The sequence below is a fragment of the Terrapene carolina genome, unplaced genomic scaffold, assembly GCF_002925995.2.
Source record: "Terrapene carolina triunguis isolate 2854851 unplaced genomic scaffold, T_m_triunguis-2.0 Scaffold96, whole genome shotgun sequence".
NCBI classification, from domain to species: Eukaryota; Metazoa; Chordata; order Testudines; family Emydidae; genus Terrapene; species Terrapene triunguis.
Genome location: NW_020664447.1, coordinates 27,395,464 through 27,417,937, shown reverse-complemented (window position 1 = coordinate 27,417,937; position 22,474 = coordinate 27,395,464). Strand labels below are relative to the sequence as shown.

General features: G+C 40.7%; 1 protein-coding gene across 2 annotated transcripts in view; it reads right to left on the bottom strand.

Annotated features, from left to right (window-relative positions):
• Positions 1-22,474, bottom strand: part of HSD17B12 (hydroxysteroid 17-beta dehydrogenase 12) — a 202,219-nt gene that overhangs the window by 40,053 nt on the left and 139,692 nt on the right. For both annotated transcript variants that reach the window (XM_024209809.3, XM_024209808.2), the window contains exons 5-6: positions 21,121-21,185; positions 19,310-19,354 (exon numbers count right to left, since the gene is read on the bottom strand). In XM_024209809.3, coding sequence (XP_024065577.1) covers positions 19,310-19,354; positions 21,121-21,185 — 110 coding nt within the window. The remainder of the gene's footprint in view (positions 1-19,309; positions 19,355-21,120; positions 21,186-22,474) is intronic.

Genomic DNA, 22,474 nt, shown 5'->3' with positions numbered 1-22,474 from the left:
ATATAAATCCGAAGCTAGGATCTGCAGAAAGTTGAAATGGGAAGCAAAGGAACACAAGGAGAAATCTATGGCCAGCAGAGTTAAGGACAATAGGAAGGAATCCTAACAATGGTATTGGTCCATTACTAGATGGAAATGGTAGAATTGTCAATAATAATGTAGAAAATGCAAGTGTTAAATAAATATTGCTCTCTGTATTTGAGGAAAAAGGATGATATTGTCATATCATATGATCACACTCTTTCAATTCCACTAATATCTCAGGAGCTAAACAGCAGCTATTAACAGGGAGGCATTTAAATCAGCAACTCCCAGTAACCTACTTCCAAGAGTTTTATAAGAGTTGTCTGAGGAATGTGCTGGGCCATTAACGTTGATTTTTAATAAAACTTGGAACACTGGGGAAGTTCCATAAGACTGGAAGAAAGCTAATGTTGTGCCAATATTTAAAAAGGATAAAGGGGATGATCTGGGTAATTATAGACCTGTAAGTCTGACATCAATCCTGGGAAAAATAATGGTGCAGCTGATGAGGGACTCAATAAAGAATAAAAGGAGAGTAATATAATTAATACCAATCAACATGTATTTATGGAAAATAGATCCTGTTAGACTAACTTGATTTCTTTTTTTGATGAGATTGCAAGATTGATTGAGAAGGTAATACTGTTGATGTAATATACTTAAACTTCTGTAAGGCATCTGATTTGGTACTGGACAACATTTTGCTTAAAGAGCTAGAACAATACAAACACTCCCCAACTTACGCAAGTGTTCCGTTCCAGAACGCCTTGCGTAACTCAAATTTTGCGTAAATCAGGAATGTATACCCAACCATTACACAAAAAAAACAAAAAAACCACCAACCACTTTCTAGCTTATGGAACTTTTTCCGTAAGTGCGGATTTGCGTAAGTCGGGTTTGCATAACCTGGGGAGCGTCTGTATAAAATTAATCTGGTACACATTAAATGGATTAAATGCTGACTGTTACATTTTAAAAGATAACTGTAAATGGGAAATCACATTGAATGGATGCGTTTCTAGTGAGGTCTTGCAGGGATAAGTTCTTGACCCTATGCTATTTAACACTGACCTGGAAGAAAACAAAATCACCACTAAAAGTTTGCAGAGGACATAAAAATTGGGGGAGTGGTAAATAACGAAGAGTACTCATTCTGGATTGCTTGGTAAACTGGGCACGAGCAAATACTACGTGTTTTAATACTGCTAAATCTATATGTATTTAGGCTATGCTAACAGGATGCGGGACTCTATCTTGGGATGCAGTGACTTTGAAAAAGACTTGAGGGTTGTAGTGGATAATCAGCTGAACATGAGTTCCAAGTGCGATGCTGTGGCCTAAAGGGCTAAGGCAATCCTTGGATGCATAAACAGGGGAATCTCAAGTAGGAGTAGAGATGTTATTTTATCTCTGTACTTGGCGTGGTGTGACCTCTGCTGAAATACTGAGTTCAGTTCTGGTATTCACAATTCAAGATGGATGTTGATAAATGAGTGTGTTCAGAGAAGAGCCACAAGAATTATTAAAGGATTAGAAAACAAGCCATATAGTGATAGATTCAAAGGACTCAATCTATTTAATTTAACAAACAGAAGGTTAAGGGGTGACTTGATTACAGTCTGAGTACCTACGTGGGGAACAAATATTTAATAATGGGCTCTTCAATCTAGCAGACTAAGGTAGAACACGATCCAGTGGCTGGAAGTTGAAGCTAGACGAATTCAGACTGGAAATAAGGGGAAAATTTTTAATCGTGAAGGTAAAACAGATTATCAAGGATGGTGGTGGATTCTCCATCACTGGCAATTTTAAAATCAAGATGGGATGTTTTTCTCAAAGACACAAGCTAGGAATTTTCAGTGAAATTCTCTGACCTGTGTTATACAGGAGGTCAGACCAGATGATGACAATGGATCCTCTGGCCTTGGAAACTATGAATAAGCTATCCCAATGCCCTGAGATAAGCTACCTCAACAATGACTTTGGTAGGGCACCATCTCCAAACGCAAGATCTGACTCAATTTCCAAACTACCTCAGAAATCCCCCTTAAAGCCTAGAGTGCTAATTTTAGAAAAAAACATCAAGCTCTGGACAGATTTTTGTGTCTATGTACTTTTGGGCAAGGATTGGCTCTGATCAGGGAGATTGGTATGAGGGTCTGTTTATTTCCAATTGTAATAGGAGGTGGAAAAATATATGGTATGCTATCCAAATATTTTGCAAAATTATTTAAAAACAGCTCTATAATTATAATTCATGTTTTTAAATCAAGGACTTTTCCTTGGTTCACACACACACACACACACACACACACACACACACACACACACACACACACACACACACACACACACACACACCCCTGAAAAGTTTTAAGGAAAACAAGCACCAGACTGTACTTCAAGAGCTAGTGATCAGCCTTTTAAAAAACAAACAAACTAAGTTTAACTCATCAATGAATAACTCTTGGCCAAAATACCAGATATCATGCATTTTAGTAATTAGAGCTAGAAAAGCTGTTAGGTCAGCGTTCATGCCTGTGCCAAGTTCAAGGTACCATCCCCAATAGTATCAGTTCAATATCTGATCAGTCATTTATGCCAATGCCTAGAAACAGCAACTGCCAATGATCTTCACGCCCCTTACATTGTATAGCATTCTTGTGTTCCAACAAGATTTCTGGAGGGGTAATATAAAATGGCCCCAAAACAATGTTTCCCACTGAATCCAATTTATCTTGATAGTTTTACCAAAATGACTTTTGCAGGGTGGCAATAGTGGTGGTGGTGAATCTGTGTAGATAAATTGTAAAAGTGTAGAATAACTCCATTTCAAGACACCTTTGTGCTTCTATAACAATTTTTAAAACAACTTCATATCTTAATATTAATTCTGAAGTATTATTTGTATTATTGTAGCACCTGAGAGCACCAGCCATGGACCAGAGCCCAATTGTGCTAGACCTTGTCTATACTTAAAAGTTACTAAGAATGCTTCTGGTTGACGTAGCTACCATCATTCAGGGAAGTGGTGTTATTACATCGATGGAAAAAACCCTTTTGTCGGCGCAGGTTATGTCTACATTACTGAGTTATGCCTGCATAGCTATCCCTAGGCATACCTCTAGGCCAGTGCTTCTCAAACTTTTGTACTGGTGACCCCTTTCACATAGCAATCCTCTGTGTGTGACCTCCTTATAAATTAAAAACACTTTTTTTACATATTTAACACCATTATAAATGCTGGAGGCAAAGCAGGGTTTGGGGTGAGGCTGACAGCGTGCGACCCCCCATGTAATAACCTCGTGACCCCCTGAGGGGTCCCAACCCCTAGTTTAAGAACTCCTGCTCTAGGCGCTGTATAAACACGGAGCAAAAAGATAAACCCTGACCCAAAGAGCATACAATCTTACCACTGTGTTAGTTCTCACATACTCTTATGGTGAGTTTGAGCTATATTCTGCTCTAAAAAGCAAAACAAAAACAAACAAAAAACTTCCCTACAAAGAGGGAAGAAAAAGCCAACAGTCACAAAATGGAAAGCTAAGTTTCAGTTACACAAGTTCATATAAAGCCAAAGTAGACTCTTCTATTACATGGCATGAGCAGTTTCTATCTGATGCCATGTGACCCCTACCTAGGGTTGGCAGGAAACATGGCCTTTACCACTCAAAGAGAGGAAATCAAGATGGCGGCAGCAGCAGAGAGGCTGGGTCCAAAGGCGTATAGACCTGCCCCCTGGCATCTGTGGTGTTCGTTCTGTCCAAAGCCCTCTAGCGGAGTCTTTTGCACAGTGGTTGTATGTTGTCAGAAACCTGATTAGCCATCTTTTAAAACACCCTCCCAGAGCCCAAGCCACAGAGTCTTAAATAGGTGCTGCACTAATATTTCATTCTGGAGCAGTCTAACCTCCTCTCTAACCACCCCACTGTAATTTCCTCATCCCATTCCCGCAGAAAATATCAGTACAGGAAACCCTTCCACAAACTGGAGATACTGCCCTCTAAGCGCAGTGTAAATGGAATTAAATTGCCTTGGAAGTGGGGGTTAACCTTCATCCCTCCCAAGTAAATAATGACATCAGGCCTCAGATTTAACTGAAATCTGTGGTATGAAGTGCCTTCAGTTAGTTTAGTATATTGCACACATGGAAAATATGGAGGTTCCCTGTAACTTATGGAGGTTCTTCAAGGTGTCTGGTCTCTACCTGTATTCCACATTTGGTTATGCATGTGCACATGCACCTGAGATCCACGATTTCTAGCAAGTAACATCAGTTGGTCCACACCTCAGCAGTTGTTCTTCTTGTACTCTGAACCAAGGGTACATACAGCGATACAGACTGATGCCTCAAGTTCCTCTTACTGCTAATCAGAAGGATCCAAAGCAGAGGGAAAGGCGGGTGGATAGTGGAACACAGATAGGGACCACACATCTTGAAGAACATCCAGTTACAGGTAAGTTACCTCCCTTTCCTTGAGTGCTGGTCCCTGTGTGTATTCCATATGTGAGTGATTGATAAGCAATATTTAAACAAGAGGGGGTGGAAGGATGCAACTGGTATAGATGCCTGTAGTACTGCAGTCCCAACAGCTGCATCTACAGAGGAGGCTTGAACTAATGCCTAATGCTTTGTGAACATATGGATGGAGCTCCAGATATCTACTAGGTATTGCTCGTAGAGATGCTATTAAGGTTGTTCGTGTTCTAGAGGAATGGGCTCTCACCCCACCTGGGAGAGAAATACACGCCACTTGATATCAAAATGACGCAGCTAGAGATACACTTAGTCTCTGAGCAGATAATGCCTAGCCTTGCCATCATTCCATTGTAGCAACAAATTGCCTTGGTGATTTTCTAATCCACATTGTCCTTTGCAGGTATAACGCCAGACCTTGTCTGATGTTGAAAGAGTGAAGTCTACTCTAACAGGAAGCATGAGGTTTTTGGGAAGAATCCCAGTAAATGCAAATTACTTTAGGGATGAATTTCAGGTGAAGGTGAAGGGAAACCTCCTTATGAAAAATGGTGTACAGCATGTCTACCAGGAGTGCTCCCACTTCACTGATCCTTCTGGTCAATCTGATGGCAACTAAAAAGCCTACATTCATGTAAAGCTGGGACATAGTCTATGGAGCCAGTGGTTCAAGTAGTGGTGTGGTAAATACTTACTATATGAGGTTGAGGTCCCATTGTGGTTCAGGTTTCACCACCGGTGGGAAGGTCCTAGGTAGGACTTTCAGGAATCTAGTTATTGTTAGGTGAGTAAAAATGGAGTGTCCCTCTACTGGAGGATGGAAGGCACTGACTGCTGCTAGATGGTCCTGCAGGGAACTAATGGAAAACCCTGATGTTTTCATGGACAGGAGATAGTCTGAATAGACTGAATGGTTTCTGAGCATGAATGTTCTAAGATCTGATGCTCATCCAAACACCAGGCCATGACGTGAAGGAAGCCTGGGTTGGAATGTCAGATCTTGCCATTCTCCTGAGCTAGTAGATACTGGAAGGGTCAGATGCTGATAGGAGAAGGAGTTGACATTTGCAGAAACCAGAACTGTGTGAGTCATCAGTTGGGTGCTATGAGAATGCCAAGCTGTGTCAGAGCGAATCTTCCACAGAGCTTCTGGTAGCAGATAGATGGGAGTAAAAGCATATCTGAGATGACCTGTCCAGGATAATAGAAGAGCATTTGCCCCTGGAACTGTAGTTCAGAGTGGCCCTAGAGCAGAATAGAATAAACTTCTTGTTTGTTTGGGATCTGAACAGATTCCAGGATGGTATTCCTCACCGTGTGAGGATCTTGTTCAGGATGGAATTGTGTTATCTCCCACTTAAGAACGGCCATACTGGGTTAGACCAAAGGTCAATCTAGCCCAGTATCCTGTCTTCTGACAGTGGCCAATGCCAGGTGCTTCAGAGGGAATGAACAGAACAGGTAATCATCAAGTGATCCATCTCCCGTCACCCATTCCCAGCTTCTAGCAAACAGAGGCTAGGGACACCACCTCTGCCCATCCTGGCTAATAGCCATCGATAGACTTATCCTTCATGAATAGGAGAACCGCCTGCTGAGAATATTCATTAAACAATCCCGTGCACCTGGTAGATATGTAGTTAAGAGAGTTGTGATTTGACACATCAATTCCATGAATTGACTTCTTCTAAGCAGAGAGGAAGAGATTTTGCTCCACCTTGTTTATGTGAGTGTCATGTTGTCTGATATTATTTGGACATGGTGAGATGAAATAAGTGGAAGGAATGCAATACAGGCTAGACGGACTGCTCTACGTTCCAGTATGTTGATATGCATCCTGGTCTCATGAGGAGTCCACTCGCATTGCGGGGCGTGGTTTTCCAGGTGGGATTCCCGGCCAATAAGTCTTATGTCCGACAAGGTCACATCAGGTGTGGGTGTGATGAAAGGAACTCCCACATGTACTTGTTCCAGGTTCAACCATCAGACAAGAGAAGATGCGACTTTGGTGGGAATTCTTACTCTAGTGTTTATGTGGTCTCTGTCTGGACAGTAGATGGACCAGAGCCAGGCCTGTAGGCAATGGAAGTGAAGACTGGCGAATGGTATTACATAAGTGCATGATGCCATGTAGCCTATTAAGGAAAAGCAGCCCTTGACAAAGATTCGTGGTCTGAAAAGTAACTTTCTTATCACATTGTTCATGGCTTGGAATATTTCCATAGGGAGGTGGGCCCATGCTGAGATTGAATCTAGGGTCACTCCTATAAAGTCTATATAGTTCTAGTAGGAATCAAAGTGGACTTTTCTTTGTTGACACAGATTCCCAAGGCTGCCAGAAGATGGAGCAAGAACAGTCATCGAATGTACCTTCTGACTAGAGTAACCCATTATGAGCCAATCAACTAGATACAGAAAGACTGTGTAGTTGCAATGTCTCATTTGGCCTGCCACCATTGAGATGACCTTCATGAAGACCCTTGGTGCTGTTGCTAACCCGACTGGGAGTATTCTGAACAGTGATGTTTTTGTTCCATCAGAAACCTGGAATGGATGAATCCTCATATGAAAGAATGTGTCTTTCATGCCAAGAGCTGTGAACAGCATTCCCTCCTTTATGGAGGGGATTATTGATGCCAGCATAACAATTTGGAATTCTGATTTGTGAATAAAAACGTTTAATTGCTGAGGGTCAAGAATGAGTCTCCATCCTCTATTTTTCTTGGAGACTATGAAATATGAACAACTGCCTTGTTACTGAGGTGGCACTTATTCTACAGCCTTCACTGCACGAGAGAATCTGCCTCTTGACAGAGAATCTGCTCATGATTGTGGTCCCTGAGGAGCTGGGAGTGTGGGGAAGGAACTCTACAGAGTAGCTGCAGTGGAAGATTACTAGTACCCACTTTGTCTGTTGTGATGATCCTCCAATTGTGGGCAAAGAGGGTGAAGCAGCCACCAAATATGGGGGGGCAGTAGTGGATGGCATCAATAGGGTTAAGCAGTTCTCAATTGTGCCATCAAAAATAACCCAATCCACCATCCAGGGGTTAAGTAGTTACAGATGTGGTAAAAAGAACGGTATAGTAGGCCTTTGTACCCTCTAGTGTTTGTGTGGTGGTTCAAATGAGCGCTGGTGGTAGAACGGTTGGGGAGGTGGTCTTGGCTAATACACCTGTTTATGGTGTTTTCTCTTTGAGGCCAGGCTGTAAGTGCCCACATAGTGGAGGGCTGTCCTAGAGTCCTTCAATGAGCCTAGAGACATCAGTCTTCTTGTTAAATAAATTAGACCTATCAAAAGGCAAGTCCTCTATGGTATGTTGAGCCTTCCTGGGGAACCCCGAGATGTGCAGCCAAGATTCATGCCTCATGACCACTCTTGTGGCTATCCCTCTAGGCATAATGTCAGTGGCATCCACTCTAGCCACCAGTTTGCCATCCTCAACGAGAGCCTGAAATTGGGCCCTGTCCTCTTGATGGAGTTTGTCCTTGAAGTCAAAATTTTTCAAGTAATTGTTGAAATGCTATTTTGCTAACAAAACTTGCTAGTTAGCAATACAGAACTGAAGACTTGTAGAAGAAAATGCCTTCCTCCCTAAGAGGTCAAGTTGTTGTTGCCTTGGGATGCTGTAACCTAGACCTTTCAGTGGCTGCTTGCACCACTAGGGAGTTGGGTGCTGGGTGTGTGAAAAGAAACTCTGCTCCTTTGGCTGGTACAAAATCGCACCTATCAGCCCTTTTTGGGATGGGGGCACAGGAGGCCAGAGTGTACCAGACTACCCTAGATGGTTCCATGATGGCCTCGTTTACTGGAAGGGCCACCCTATTGAGATCAGAAGATTGCAAAAATCTCAGGGAGATGATGCTTAGAATCCTGGTCCTCCTCTAGTGGAATCTGGAGGAGGACCTCGCCACTCTGATATTGCCTGTGGTCGCCAGACAGGGAAGGTGAAGATGGGGCATTGCCTTATCTGGTGAGGATGATAAAACATTCATCGGTATCTCTGGATCGATCTCCTCTCCCCCATACTCCAGTCGAACGGGTAGATGTCATGTAGAAGAGGTACCATAGGACTTATGGATGGATCTGGAATGTCTAATGTAGGAATACCATGGGCGCCAGTAGGGCCAATATGAACGCTTGACTGGTTGAGGGGGAGCCCACAGCATCAGGTCACATGGCAGTCATATTTGTGTGGCAAATAGACCCCAGATGTCCTTGACTCTCTGTCCAAACTCATCTCCTTATGGGGGAGTGAAGAATCATCTGGATCCTCCAACTCCTTCAAAGAAAAGGCCAGTTTCCGCTCAACCGGCAGAGCAGTCAGTATCAGTGGGAAAAAGTTCCTGCCTCTGGACCAAGAAGGAGAACAGGTAGTTTCAAGATAGTTTCCTTTGGTGTCAGAATGTCTCTGGACCCCAAAAAAGAAGGGACTGAGGATAAGGAAGGGTGAAGATATATGCTGGTGAGGTGTAGGTTTCAGTTAATCCCAAAGTTCTGTGCATTCTAGTAGTCAGTACCAAGGGTATGGTGCATCGGCAATCACCGTGAACAGTAGGTCCTTATGGAGATAGAATTGTAAGACTGGAAGGGACCTTGAGAGGTCATCTAGTTCAGTCCCCTGCACTCATGGCAAGACTAAGTATTATCTTGATAGGTGGGTACCGTTGAAGAGTCTGATAGTGAGCTCTTAGATGGTGTTGGTAGATGCTGATCTTTAGGCTTATGAATTGGAGCTGACATCGGTATCGGAAGATACGTTCTCCTTCACACCTTGCCCTCATGATAGGAGGTTTTTAAAGTAGGCCATTAAGTCCTTAGGACCTGCGTGTGAGGACTCATCCAACTTGGATGGAGTCAGGGAGGGATCCCTCCTTTTTGAAACAGACCTGGAAGGAGATTAGTCCTTATGCTTATGAGAGTGCCCCAACCTTCAAGAGAAGCCCTGGTTGATGACTCCTTGGGCTTAGCAGCTCTGGCTTGGCTCCTGAGCTTGTGCTTGGAGGGGCACTGCTCGCCGGTAGAGGCCCATGTACGGTGGAGGGGTCTCCCTGGCTGGGTTTGACTGAGGTCTCAGCCTTCTCCATAAGATGTTTCCTCAGCAAGACCTCTTGGGCTTAGTGGGTTCATGGGGCAAACTAGCAGCAAATGCCAAACTTAGCTGAGATACATGCCTCCCAGACAATAAAAGCAACATTGGTGCTTGTCACTCACAGATAAGGCGTGGGGCCGGGAGAGGTTTTTAAACCCTGGGACTCTTTGCATAGTCCGTCTGGAGGGAGAAACTAAATTGTACTAACTATACTAAGACAAACTAACTCGCATGCGTAATATGCATAGCTACCAGCACTCAAAGAAAAATCTTATGTTTAGGCATGTATAACTAACTTTCCCACGCCCCTGTATGTGCAGCATTAGTACAAACAGTAATTCTTTCCTTAATATTAGAATGATCAAGCTTTTCTTATTCATTACTGTTCAGGAGTGAGATGGGGTGACTAAAGACAGTCAGATACATTACATAGTGAATGTTACATCACTGCAGGTTAACAGTGACATTACAAACCCAGTCCCGAAAAACATGCAACTGTATCTATTCAGTACTTACATTACACAAATTAAGAGACTGTAAACCAGTGAGAGTTATGGCACAAGTTTAGGGACAGGATACAGGCACCCAATATGGAAATCAGACAGCAATTCATTATTAGTGACTGGCTATTTATAGATAACCAGTTGAGGAACAGGGCATTTTGTTTTTAATAACTTTAAAACCTGCAAAAGATCTAGTCTCTATGGATTAGAATGCAGTGGGGACAAGACATCAGATCTTGGAGAAAAGAATGCCAAAAAAAGTTAAACTGATAAAGAGGCAATACGATACCAAAAATGTGTTATGATTTACAGAAAGCCCTCATCATCCTTGCAGTGTCTCCCCTATTGGTGGTTACTGAGAAAACTTGTGATTTTTCATTCAGATAGTGATTTTATGGATAAACTGCTCGTTTCCACTGGGATGCCACTACTGCTCTTGCCTTCTTCTCTAAATGTCGGTAACTTCAGGCCAAGTGGCCAGGTACTGGCAACTGCCTGTATATAAAGTGCTAACACATTAAATGAAACATGTTATTCAGTTTAGGTAGTATGGACAATTCCTAGTATTTCTATAAAGGGAGTGTTCAGGACAGCCTTTTTGCTGCAGAAAGTTTCCAATTTTTAAAGTTTTACATGTTTTGGTACACCACTAATGGGTGCTTCATTGCCTGTGCACTAACAGTTTCTCATGTGTTTGGAAATCTCACAACAGTACCATCACTGGGCTTATGTGTACACACACACACACACACACACATACACACTTCCCCAATACCCTGATTCCCTTAACATTACAATTCACTAGAGGGCATTTATTCATTTACTGTCAAGCCAGTTATCACCTCTGATACACAAAAATTGTCACTGCAGACTGGAGTGAATGTAAACACTAATACAGTCTCTTGAAGTACATAAGCAGCATGCCTCTTCTCACATTCTACCACCAATTCAATGTTCCAATGCAAAGATACTGAACTTCAGAACCATGCCAACTGATTATCAAATGGAGGGAAACTGCAGCTCCTATTCCAGTTTTTTCAGAAAAAAAAACTGGAATATGCAACTATGTAATAAGCAAGTTACCTTTATTTTATGTTTTAAAATAGGCACTAAATTTAATGCTCCTATTCATTAAGAATAGCACCAGCATGAAGCTTAACTACCACTTTAATGACTCTCCAGTAGTTATTCACCAGAAATATCCAGTTCTCCCCCTCTTAATTATCATTTAAAGTTGTATTCCCTCCCCACTTCAAACCTGGAAGATAAATACTTACCATTGACATGGAGCAGTTGTCCAGGAGCATTGCTTAGGAAAAGGTCCTAGTTTGTTCAGGGAAATCAGTCTCAAAGTTTAGAAAACCTTCCACTTAAAATTTTCTCATTCGTTAAAATAAGCAGTAGGGAACGTTAGTGTAAAAGTTAAACTATGGTGCACACAAATGTTAAAATGTACAAGGTTTATGTTGCTGTGGCCATCTTGCTTCTAATACTAGAATTCTGCATCTAGAGAGACAGTCATGTTAAATATGGGGAAACTGCTGCTGGGCTAGAACTCATTCTCCTAGCTTTCAAGACAAGTGCTGCTCTGGAATTTAAGGAGTTTACCCATCTCTTCAGTGTGTAATCAGAAGCATGAAGCTAGAGCACTCAAAAGAATTTTATATTCCCCTACAGTTAAGATAGCTTTTCCTTGGATTTCACATACACAGGTCTGGGACAAAGTTACAATAAGCTAGTAGTAATATAAGCTTCTGAAGAGACTACTGAAATAGTTTCCTGTGGTGTAAGATGTTGTACATCTTTATTTTCAGAGAACAAAGAAAGAAGTGTCTGCCACTAGAATGTAGTTTATGGTTCAAATGCTCTGCAGGGAGATGAAGCAGCAAGACCATTGGGTCAAACCAGAGGAACAGTTTATAGTTTGGGAGCATAATGTAGTAAAATCTCATTCCATGGGCAAGTTAATGACAGAATGGTAAGGGCAGTGTCATTCGATTTGTAAAAGTGTATAGAATCCTAATTTCAATGGTGTCACCCTCTGCGGCGTGGCGGGGGGGACACAACTCGCTGCACCCTATGCTCCCAGCTCCAGGTCCTCCAGTTGGTGGAAATTTGGGTAATATAATGTTGTTGGAAATAGATCAAATTCAGTATCATTCAAAAGTCCTCTCTCCCACAAGCACAATAGAACCAAACATGACAAACCTAGAACAATTATTTAGATAGGTATTTGAGAAAGTGTTTAAAAATCAACATTTTTTAATATTACTGTAACACAAGGATGCACGGCTTACATAAAAGACATTGATATTTGGTCATCCTAGGGAAGTTAGCCTTGACATGGACAGAAAACATTTATTCATCAAAGTCATCATAAGTGTCCTCTCCATGTACGGCCCCGATAGACACATTGTCACACTGATCCTCATGCAAGCTGCACTCATGCATCTCTGTACAAGGCAGGCTGCTGGCCAGACATTTGCAGGGTGATGAGCATCTGGTCTTTGCACATAAACGTTTGATTAGCTGAAGGGTTGATTCAGAAGTGTGTAGTATTTCACACAACTGGTGAGATCAGTCCATCCTCCAAAACCCACCCATGCCAAATAAGGAAGTAGTTTTGGATGCATTCTATTATCTCAGAGCCAGTCCATTGCTTGGTAATTTGCCCTCTTGATAGCAAGTATAAATGCACCCCTTGTCAGTAGCAATTTTTCTCCATTCATCCGCTTCTTGGGAGACATCCACCAACACAACTCTGCAAGTGTTGTAACGTTAGTCTTCAAATGGTAAACTCAGCATATGAAAGCCTCCAGTGCATTTATGACCACATCAGTGACCATCTCACCTTCAGAGCAAGAAGAGTCTTCAGAGACTGAATCAAATGCATTCCAATAAGATAAATTGGTCTTCTATAGGCAACATTCCAGTAGCATCACATCCTCAAAGGGTGTGGAAATCCAGCAGTGGAGCGGCTTTTAATAGTTCGAGTGATAGGAACACATCTCTGAGGGATATATAGAGATTCTGTTCCCCAGCAGCAGGCACAAAAAAAGAATCTTGTGGAAAACTTGGGTAGCATCTCACAGAGCACTAGAATATCTGTGTCTTGTACAAAAATCTGAAGTTTAACAGCACCTCTCTAATGGCATAGAAGATAAATTTAGTGTCAACCTCCTCACGGGAACTATGAAGAAACTCCACTGAGCAGTGCAAGGCAACAGCTTCATTACGGCATGCAACAACAAAATTTTTAGAGCATTTCTTCGCATGCTGGAGCATTTTTCCTGCAAGGTATGAAGTTAACTCATCCTTTGTGCGGGTATAAGACAGCAGCTTCCTCACTGTGACATTGGAGAGGTCTGTGGAGTCAATGATTTTGTACTGGACAGGTGCAATACCATGGAATCTCTTCTTTCTGTTAATATTTTTAATTGATATCTCTGCATAGTATCAATCCTCAGGTGGACTTTGTCATCAGTCCACCATTTTCTCTGTAGCATCATAACGAAGTATTCAGCCAAATCTTGGCAGGTATTAACAGTTTTTGGTTTGTTGAGAGATTGTAGCTCAGCCATACCATCTATGATTGCTACTCTGAAAGGCCTCTGTGGCATAAGGTACCAGTTACATTGTCACTAGGTGCTGGCTTAGGAAGATCACGCAAGATGCTTTTTGCTTGGTACATATGCATTGTTCTGTCACATTCAAACATTGATCATGGTACCACGAAGAACTCGTATTTTCCCCAAAGTCTCACACAGATCAATATCATGCAGAGATCTGGACAATGACCAGGCAACACACAAACAATGATCTGCCTGCAGTTAGCTCTGTAACAGCACCTGCCACCATGACTGACTTTTTTCTTTTGCATTTGAGAACAGCTTTAGTCTGTTCTTCTTGATTGGAGCCCATAGATGGATGGTGCCTTGGATAATTCTTTGGGGTTTGAAGGCTTTATACGAGTCATGACCCAAAGTATCCATTTGACTGACATCTTTAGCTATCTCATCACTGAAGACTGCTTTCATCATGATATTAATGAGCTCCAGTCCATCATACCCAAATGGATTGTCAGTGCAACTAAACTCATTCTCTACCTTTAAATTTGCCCCTACTTGGCATTTATCACCACCTAATGAAGCTAGCTAATGCTTGGTTATTTCTGGGGAAGTGATCCCAGCCATGATTAATATTTCATTCAAAATTCAATGGACTTCTGGGGTTGTCAGGAAACCCTAGAAAAGAGCATTTGGATGTTGTGTTATGCCCATCAACTTCCCTCCCCAATGACTTTCATTGCTTTGTTTTCATGTTCTAGGGCTTCGTCTAAACCAAATGCAGAGACTTGTAAAAAGCAACAGAGGATCCTGTGGCACCTTATAGACTAACAGATGTATTGGAGGATAAGCTTTCGTGGGTGAATACCCACTTCGTCAGACGCATGACATGACATCACAAAGCTGATTTTTAAAAATTTTCTTATATATCTACATAATCGTTCAAGAGTTGTCATGTTTGGTACCTTGTGTTCATAAGAGAAAAGGTTTAGAACGATACCCAACTTGACCCTTTCTGACAACACTGTATTATCAAAATTTCCACCAACCAGAGGACTTGGAACTGGAAGCTAGGCTATGGGGGATAGGGAGGTGGGGGGAGTGAGTCCCCTTTGCCATGCCACCCAGGGGCACATCACTGAAATTATGATTCTGTAGATTTTTACGAATCAAATTACACCTCCCTTCCCTTTTATCATTAGCTTGCCCGTGAAATTACACACATTGTTACTGTCCATACACAATCCATACCAGAGACTATAATATGTAAACTGTTAGTGCAGTGTTTCTCTATGACTGGTCCATGGACCAGCGCCGGTCCCTGAGATCTCCCTGACACAGTTTAGGAAGGCTAGTCCTGGGTATCAAAAAGGTTGAAAAACACTGTGACAGTGTCTATGCCCCTTCTACATGTGGACAACTCCCTTTAAAATGGAATGGGAATTACATCCATGCTTCACAAGAATTAACTTTTACAAGCAATTCAGTGAAATGTGTCTAAAATTAAAACTTTTTAAATGTGGGGTTTTATATGCAAAAATCCTTTGATAATTCTCCTACTCCAGGTTGGACAAAACTGGCCTATCAGATCTATGAAAACAGTCACCAATTCAAGTAGAAGGAAAAGTCTGTAACCCAGACACAGAGGCAGTGCATATGAAGGCAGACACTATGACTGAATCACATCATTTTTCAAGCCTCTTCCATTCAAGTTACTTGTCTTTTGAGCAGAATTTGTTTCTAGGATCTAGCAGGACAAAAGTTTCCTCTTTCAAGAACTCAAACTTTTTGAGGGCAAGCTGAAAGATCCCAGACTGAACTGAGAAAGATCATAGAATATCAGGGTTGGAAGGGACCTCAGGAGGTCATCTAGTCCAACCCCCTGCTCAAAGCAGGACCAATTCCCAACAATGTTTCGATCCGATGTGACCAGATGTAACGAGATTGCTCAACTGATGAGATGCACTGTTCAAAAAATCAGTGGGACTCTCATTTGTCACTACCCCTCAGAGCTATCGAAAGTCATGGAACTACAGACTCTCCTAAGTTTGGACAGAATTTATCTGCAGCTGGAAGAAGGTCTTAAATGCTTTCTTCAACACTGACAGAAAACATCTCTCTACTACTGCTACCCTTCTCTCCTGGTCTGTTTCCTGTGTTTAAAGTTCTAATAGCCATCTCTGGTTTCCCGCTCCTCAAATTTAAATAGTTGATTTCCCACTTCCTAATGCATGTATAATATTTTCCCATGAGTGTTCTATCTAGGGAGTATCTGCAACCTGAATTTTTCTATCTTCTGCAATGTATTTACTCTCGCCCTTTTTGGTGTTTACAACTTTAAATATTTGTTTACTTACAAATATCAGTAATAAATTATGTCATACATTAATAATCCTAGCCAAGATATTACATATGTAGCTCTTGATCTTTCCTCGTACGTTAATTGCTCTGGCGTCTGATCTTTTTGTTGCTCTCCTCTGGATTACGTTCAATTTATCAACATCTTTCTGGTAACATGGTGCACTCAACCAAACGCAATTTCCTAAATGTGGTCCCATCAGAGCCAAAGAAGGACCATCGCCTCTTCTCTGTGACATAATATTACTCACACTCATACTCACAAGCATGTAGTCTTTGGCTGCCCTGGGCTATTTTAAACATGAATTTACAACATGATGGGGATGTCATTCCTGTTCCACAGGTTTCTCACTCCTGTGGAATATCTGTATTTCGGATTATTGTCTGCCTATGTTTCTATTCTCTCTAATTCTGTTTTATATCATTTTCCTGTCCTAACTTTTATTCAGAATTTCTAATATAATCTGCTCTCTTTCCGCTCTTCACTAAGGTGTTACGAGTGTACTCTTAATGCCAACAGACACCTTCTTCCCAGCTTGACACATTGATACCTATACATTTTTAAATATTACAGTAAAATTTTAAGTGAGCTACGTGCTTTCCAAACAAAGCAAGATATCATCCTTGCCCCACAGGGAATATTATTTGTTTTCTTTCCACCATTGATTTTTAAGATTGTATTTGCATGGAGACGCAGAGTTGGACTGGAAGAGAGGAACAGCTAATTTCTCATCCTAGATCTGAACTGACTCCTTTTGTGGCCTTGACCAGTCCAACTCAGTCTCATTGCTAAAATGGGTATAATTAACGCCCTGAACACTCCTTTATATAAGTTAATGTTAACCCTTTGAAGATGGAAAGAACTACTGAAGTGCTAAGTATTATTTCCAGCTGACGGCCTTAAGGGTATGTCTACACTACGGGATTAATCCGAATTTAGATAATTCGAATTTGGGAAACAGGTTGTATAAATTCGATTGTGCGCGGCCACACTAAGCACATTAATTCGGTTTTTAACCACATTAATTCGGTGGTGTGCGGCCACACTACCCCATTAATTTAAACACAGTAATTCGGTGGTGTGCGGCCACACTAACCCTAATTTGAATTAACAAAATCGATTTAGGCGCTACTCCGCTCGTCGAGGTGGAGTACAGAAATCGATTTTAAGTGCCCTTTAATTCGAATTAACTGGCTCTGTAGTGTGGACGGGTGAAGGGTTAATTCGGATTAACGCAGCTAAATCCGAATTAAAGTCATAGTGTAGACCAGGCCCATGACCCATCAAGTTAAAGCTAACTGGTACCCCACACACATTAATGCAAGGGAAAATATAAAGACTACTTTAGTGTAAGCTTTATACCACTCTCCTCTTAATACAGATATAGGGTATGTCGAGGGAAGCCAAGAACTAGTCTTTACTATTAATAGTAATAGAATTTAGATCTTACATAGCACTTATCTATACATCTCAAAGCACTTTACAAAAGAAGGGTAAGTGTCATCCTCATTTTATAGACCAGGAAAGTGAAGTTTAAAAAGGTTAAATGGTTTATCTGATGTCTCACACCAGGCCAGAGGCAGGGCTTTAGGGAAAGAGAAAATATTAATTACAGCAACTGCAGAGAAAGGCTGCTAAAATATAGGAAAATCTGAACTGTTGAACAAACTAGAGCAGTCCCCAAGTCTTCAATCACTGAATAGTGGGCTCCCTCTTCTGGTGTAGTGAGGATGTCACACATCAGGAGAAACTGAAGTCCCCCTGCCCCTTACCCCGGCTACATTTTAGCTCTAGCTGAGAGGTCCCTGGATATTTTACACAAAGTTTTATACACATGTGTGTAGGCATTAATTCTGTATATTAGCTCAGCTGAGTGATCTTTGTTGAAAATCTTTCCTAGGTAAAGCTGTCGATCTGAATCTGGCTTCTCACAAATGGAAATCTTGCAGGAGAACAAGTCTCTGTGGGCCATGATCCAGCCCATCTGACAGAAGAATGGTGGTGCTTGCTGGGGACAACAATGTGCAAAACCACAGGTACAATACCAGTCAGGCTAGTGGGAAAAGGCAGTTGCTGGAGTAACTACAACTATGGTAAATTAAGCAACTTCTAGCTTTGGAACAAGTAGCACACTGAAGCGTTGTAGAGAAGGGAATTCTTACAGAAGTATTGTTTTGTTCTTTTCCAGCTTCTGTATCTTTTTGGATAGAAATCAGACAACTTCAGACTAAGCCCCTTGGCAGCACGTTGGATGAATTTCAATGTGTTAAAAGAAAACCAAAATTCTCATTTACACAGGTAAATCCTATCCATGCAGCCACAACTCCAACTAAATTCACCCAGTTTTGGTTTCAACAGGAGACAAAAAGTTAACCCTTAGCTGTCAGAAGAGTTGCAAGTTTTCTTCCATCCTATATGCATAAAAGCAAATAGGATCTTAGTGGTGAGTAGTAACATATTTCTTCCAGCATGCTTCCTCAACTTACCAACATGGATTTCCTAAGCAATAGAGAAGCTAGTATCATCTCCATCTCCTATTAAAAGTCTGATATATTTAGCATACCTGGGTAAAGAAAAAAGTCACATCCTCTTCCCCTGCTCACTGTCCCACACCACAGACTTGGTTTTAACAAACAAGAAAACATTTATGCTCTTGCACTTAAGGCTGAATTCAGATTGATTTCTTCCAAAAGAAAAAGTAATTGAACTATTAAAAAAATTCAAGATACTATTGAAGGGGAGAGAAATAATTTCAAAAATGGCATTCCAAAAGTTAAAACAGACTCCTTGTACAATAATCCACAACAGCAAGTAGTTTCCTACTTGTTTGTTTATTTCACACAGTGAATACAGTATTTAACTGTTGTGCCATAAGTGCACATGGAACCTTATAAAAAAAAAAATGAAGGACTTCTCTGCCCAGAGAAGCTTACAGTCTAGGACAGCAAGGGATGAGAGATAAGTGCAAGGACATGAGAAAGACAGGATTATGAATGTGAAAGATCATGAGGTTTTGTTTTAAGTACACATCTTACTCTTTTATAGCAACATTTGTGTATCATTTATATTAAGTTGTTTTCTATGCAACATAATTGGAGAACAGTCTGGTGAGCAGGTAGGAGAGTGCAAACTAAACGTAGCAATTCTTGAGAGATTAAAAGGAGGAGAGAAACTGCATAGCTCAAAGGAAGTGAAAGCAATTTACTGGTAGCAAGTGAATCAACATTGTTTATTGTTTTAGAATACTTAAGAGTTTTAAGTGAAAATATCAGTAAGAGGGCACTTACCTTGCAAACAGACATGATGTTAATGTTTATCATTTCATTGATTGTCTGCAGGAAAAAAAAATAGATTTATAGAAAAAATTATTTTGATAAATATTAAACTGTCCAAGGCTCTAAGTGTCATAAACAATTTAAAAAAGCCACATGCACTACAGCAAAAACTCCATCTCCAGCAGGAAATCTAGCAACCTCACTACCCCTTATCTCTGTCAGAATCAGGTATACACCCAGACTGACAAGGGTCTAGGCTGTCAGTCACTTAGGTATTGAAAGATATCTCACCACAAACATGCAGTCAGTGTATTTAGTTGTATATACAGTAAGTCTGCTTAATTACCTATGTAATGTAGAGTGAGCACCTGATTTAAATTAAAAAGGTAAGTAGGATAATTTGGCATTCTGGATTGCGAACTAACATTTATCCTCATTTCAGATTGTGTGCTCTGAAGACTACTTTCCTGTGGTCAATACCTATTCACACCTGCTTCAATAGAAGAGGATGCAGAGAGGCAGTAATAGGGTAGGAAAAATTATGGTTAAGAAAATCTGCAATTGCTTCCAGTGTTAAAGAAACAACTTGGAAGAATAAAAAAAAATGAGTGGACTAGTACCGCAACGGTTTTACTGGATTATTTTTACCTGTTTATGAATTCTATTAATGCAAACTGTGCATATATGTCACAGTTTGACACACTTCCTTATACTATCATATACTTATACACTCTCTGGTTGTGTAAATTCTGGCTTCCTGGACATGCTGACCACTGAAGAACATTAAATCACGATTGCTTTTAATATATTACATACTTTTAAATGGCTCTCATTTGCCTATACACCGCTACCTCGATATAACGCTACCCAATATAACACGAATTCGGATATAACGCGGTAAAGCAGTGCTCCGGGGGGGCGGGGCTGCGCACTCCGGTGGATCAAAGCAAGTTGAATATAACGGTTTCACCTATAACACGGTACGATTTTTTGGCTCCCGAGGACAGCGTTATATCGAGGTAGAGGTGTATATTGCTTAGTCTTTTAGTTCACTTACTGACAAGTTTTTTAGTCATTAGATGAAGATACATTACAACACTTTCAACTAACTGAAGATTTTCAAGCTTATTTAACCGTGAACCCAAAAGAATGAATACGTCCATTAACCTGTTTGAGTTATCAGACCAAGAGAATTGAACAAAAGATGGACAAATTTCTAAAAAATATGTATATTTTGAAGCATGAAACTTTGCATTCAGTTTTGTTTATCATGTTCAAATTTAGTATGTATTTAGTACTCACTGAAGTATGAACCCTGGCAATTTGAAAAACAGTATTTAAAGCTGTTATAAAAACTCATGTCCACACAAGTGTAACATCTGCAAATATTCTGTATTTTTCCACATGGATCACTCGCTTTCACTGCCTTCACTCACTTTTTAAAAAACCAAGTAAAAGAGTGCAAAAAAGAGTAACATTAAGTTGAGATCATACCCAATAGCCATGAAATTCAGATATGGATCCCATAGCAACTATAGCTCAGTTACATTTTTTACATGTAATTGCAAATGGGTAAGTGCAATTTTTTTGTTCTGGAAGAACAAAAAATATGCAAGTATCTAAAAAAGGCTAAGCTTCTATCATCTCTTTGAATTTCCCAATCTTGTGTGTGTAAGCCTGTTAGCCTTGAAGTAGTATTTCTTACAACTACATCCAGGCTACCCCATTTAACAAGCATTCCATTCTGCACAGAAATCTAAAACAAGTTTACTATTAAGGTAAGAAAACTGCAGAAGAGTTAAGTTAAACATAGCAACACTTACATTATCCAGGTCTGGAACATCAAGAAAATATTCAGGGTAAGTGTATGAAATTCCCACATTGTTGACTGAAACAAAAAACAACAAGTTTTACTTGTTTCTGCTGACTGTCATTCCAATTCTGAAGCTTTGATGACTTGCAATGAGCAGTCTCATTTCAAAGTTAACAATGCCACATTCAGATGTTTTATAACTGTGTGTCCTTTATGCCCTTGTGGCGTGTCACATTTACTACATTGTACACACACTCACATGTACTAGTGGACAGTGCGAGGGTGAACACATAAAACACAAATATAATTTTTGGAATTCTTTTTGACCATATAAATGGTAATTGTCATCTTCCACATGTCCTACCGGATTTCTCCTAAGCTTTATAGTACAACACAGGAAACATTCCTGTAAGTGAGGTGGTTATTCCCAATATATAGCTTTCCCCTTTTGAAATTTGCAGCATGCATAGTTAGACCATTTTGCATCTAAAACAAGTTAGCCTCAACATGCTATGCGCAAGACAGTTTGTGTTGGCATGGACCACGTAAACCAGAGACTGAGGCAAGCACTCAATCTACTGCCACTAAATCCAGTCAAATGCCCTCTCTTCACATAATGATCTTAGTTTGTAGAGCTCATCCACCTTCACATGTTGAGCCTTCCATTCCCAAGTTACAATCAATCATTCTCCAGTGTTTTAATGCAGTTTAAGGTTAATTTATTGGGATCAGAAGCAGGTAAGCAAACTTAATGTTTAAATATAAGCTAATCATTGTAATTCTCATTCAATTTCTATTTTTAAATACAGAGAGGAGAGAAGCAGCCCTTGAACTAGTCCATTAGAGTGCACGAAGACAAGGAACAGCTGGTAACCCAGCACCCTCTATAAGGAATGCAGTACAAACACTTAGGCAAAACTCACAACTAACTGTAGAAGACACCATTATTCTTTACTTTTAAAAATGTTGTTAAAAGAATATTCCCAATTATTTTTAACTTGCATTTTAATCCTTCTCATCCCAAAGACCCTTCTCCTGGACAGAACTGTACCAAGTGTGCAGAGGTACAATTGCGTAACTCACGTGAATTAAATGAAAAGCCAAGGGACACATCCCAATCCCTGGCAACATCCTACATGAAAACTGTTTACAGTTTTTGAAAGACTAAACGTGCCAGTTTCCCCACTGCCTTTAGGAGAGGCCTACTTCCCTCCCCACCCAAAACATCTGCAACAAGCTCTCCAGACTACTAGTTGTTCATAGGCCACCACCGTGGTTCTGCTCAATCTTGTAATTTCTGTGAAGAAAAAACAGCACACACACACACACACACACACACACACACACACACACACACACACACA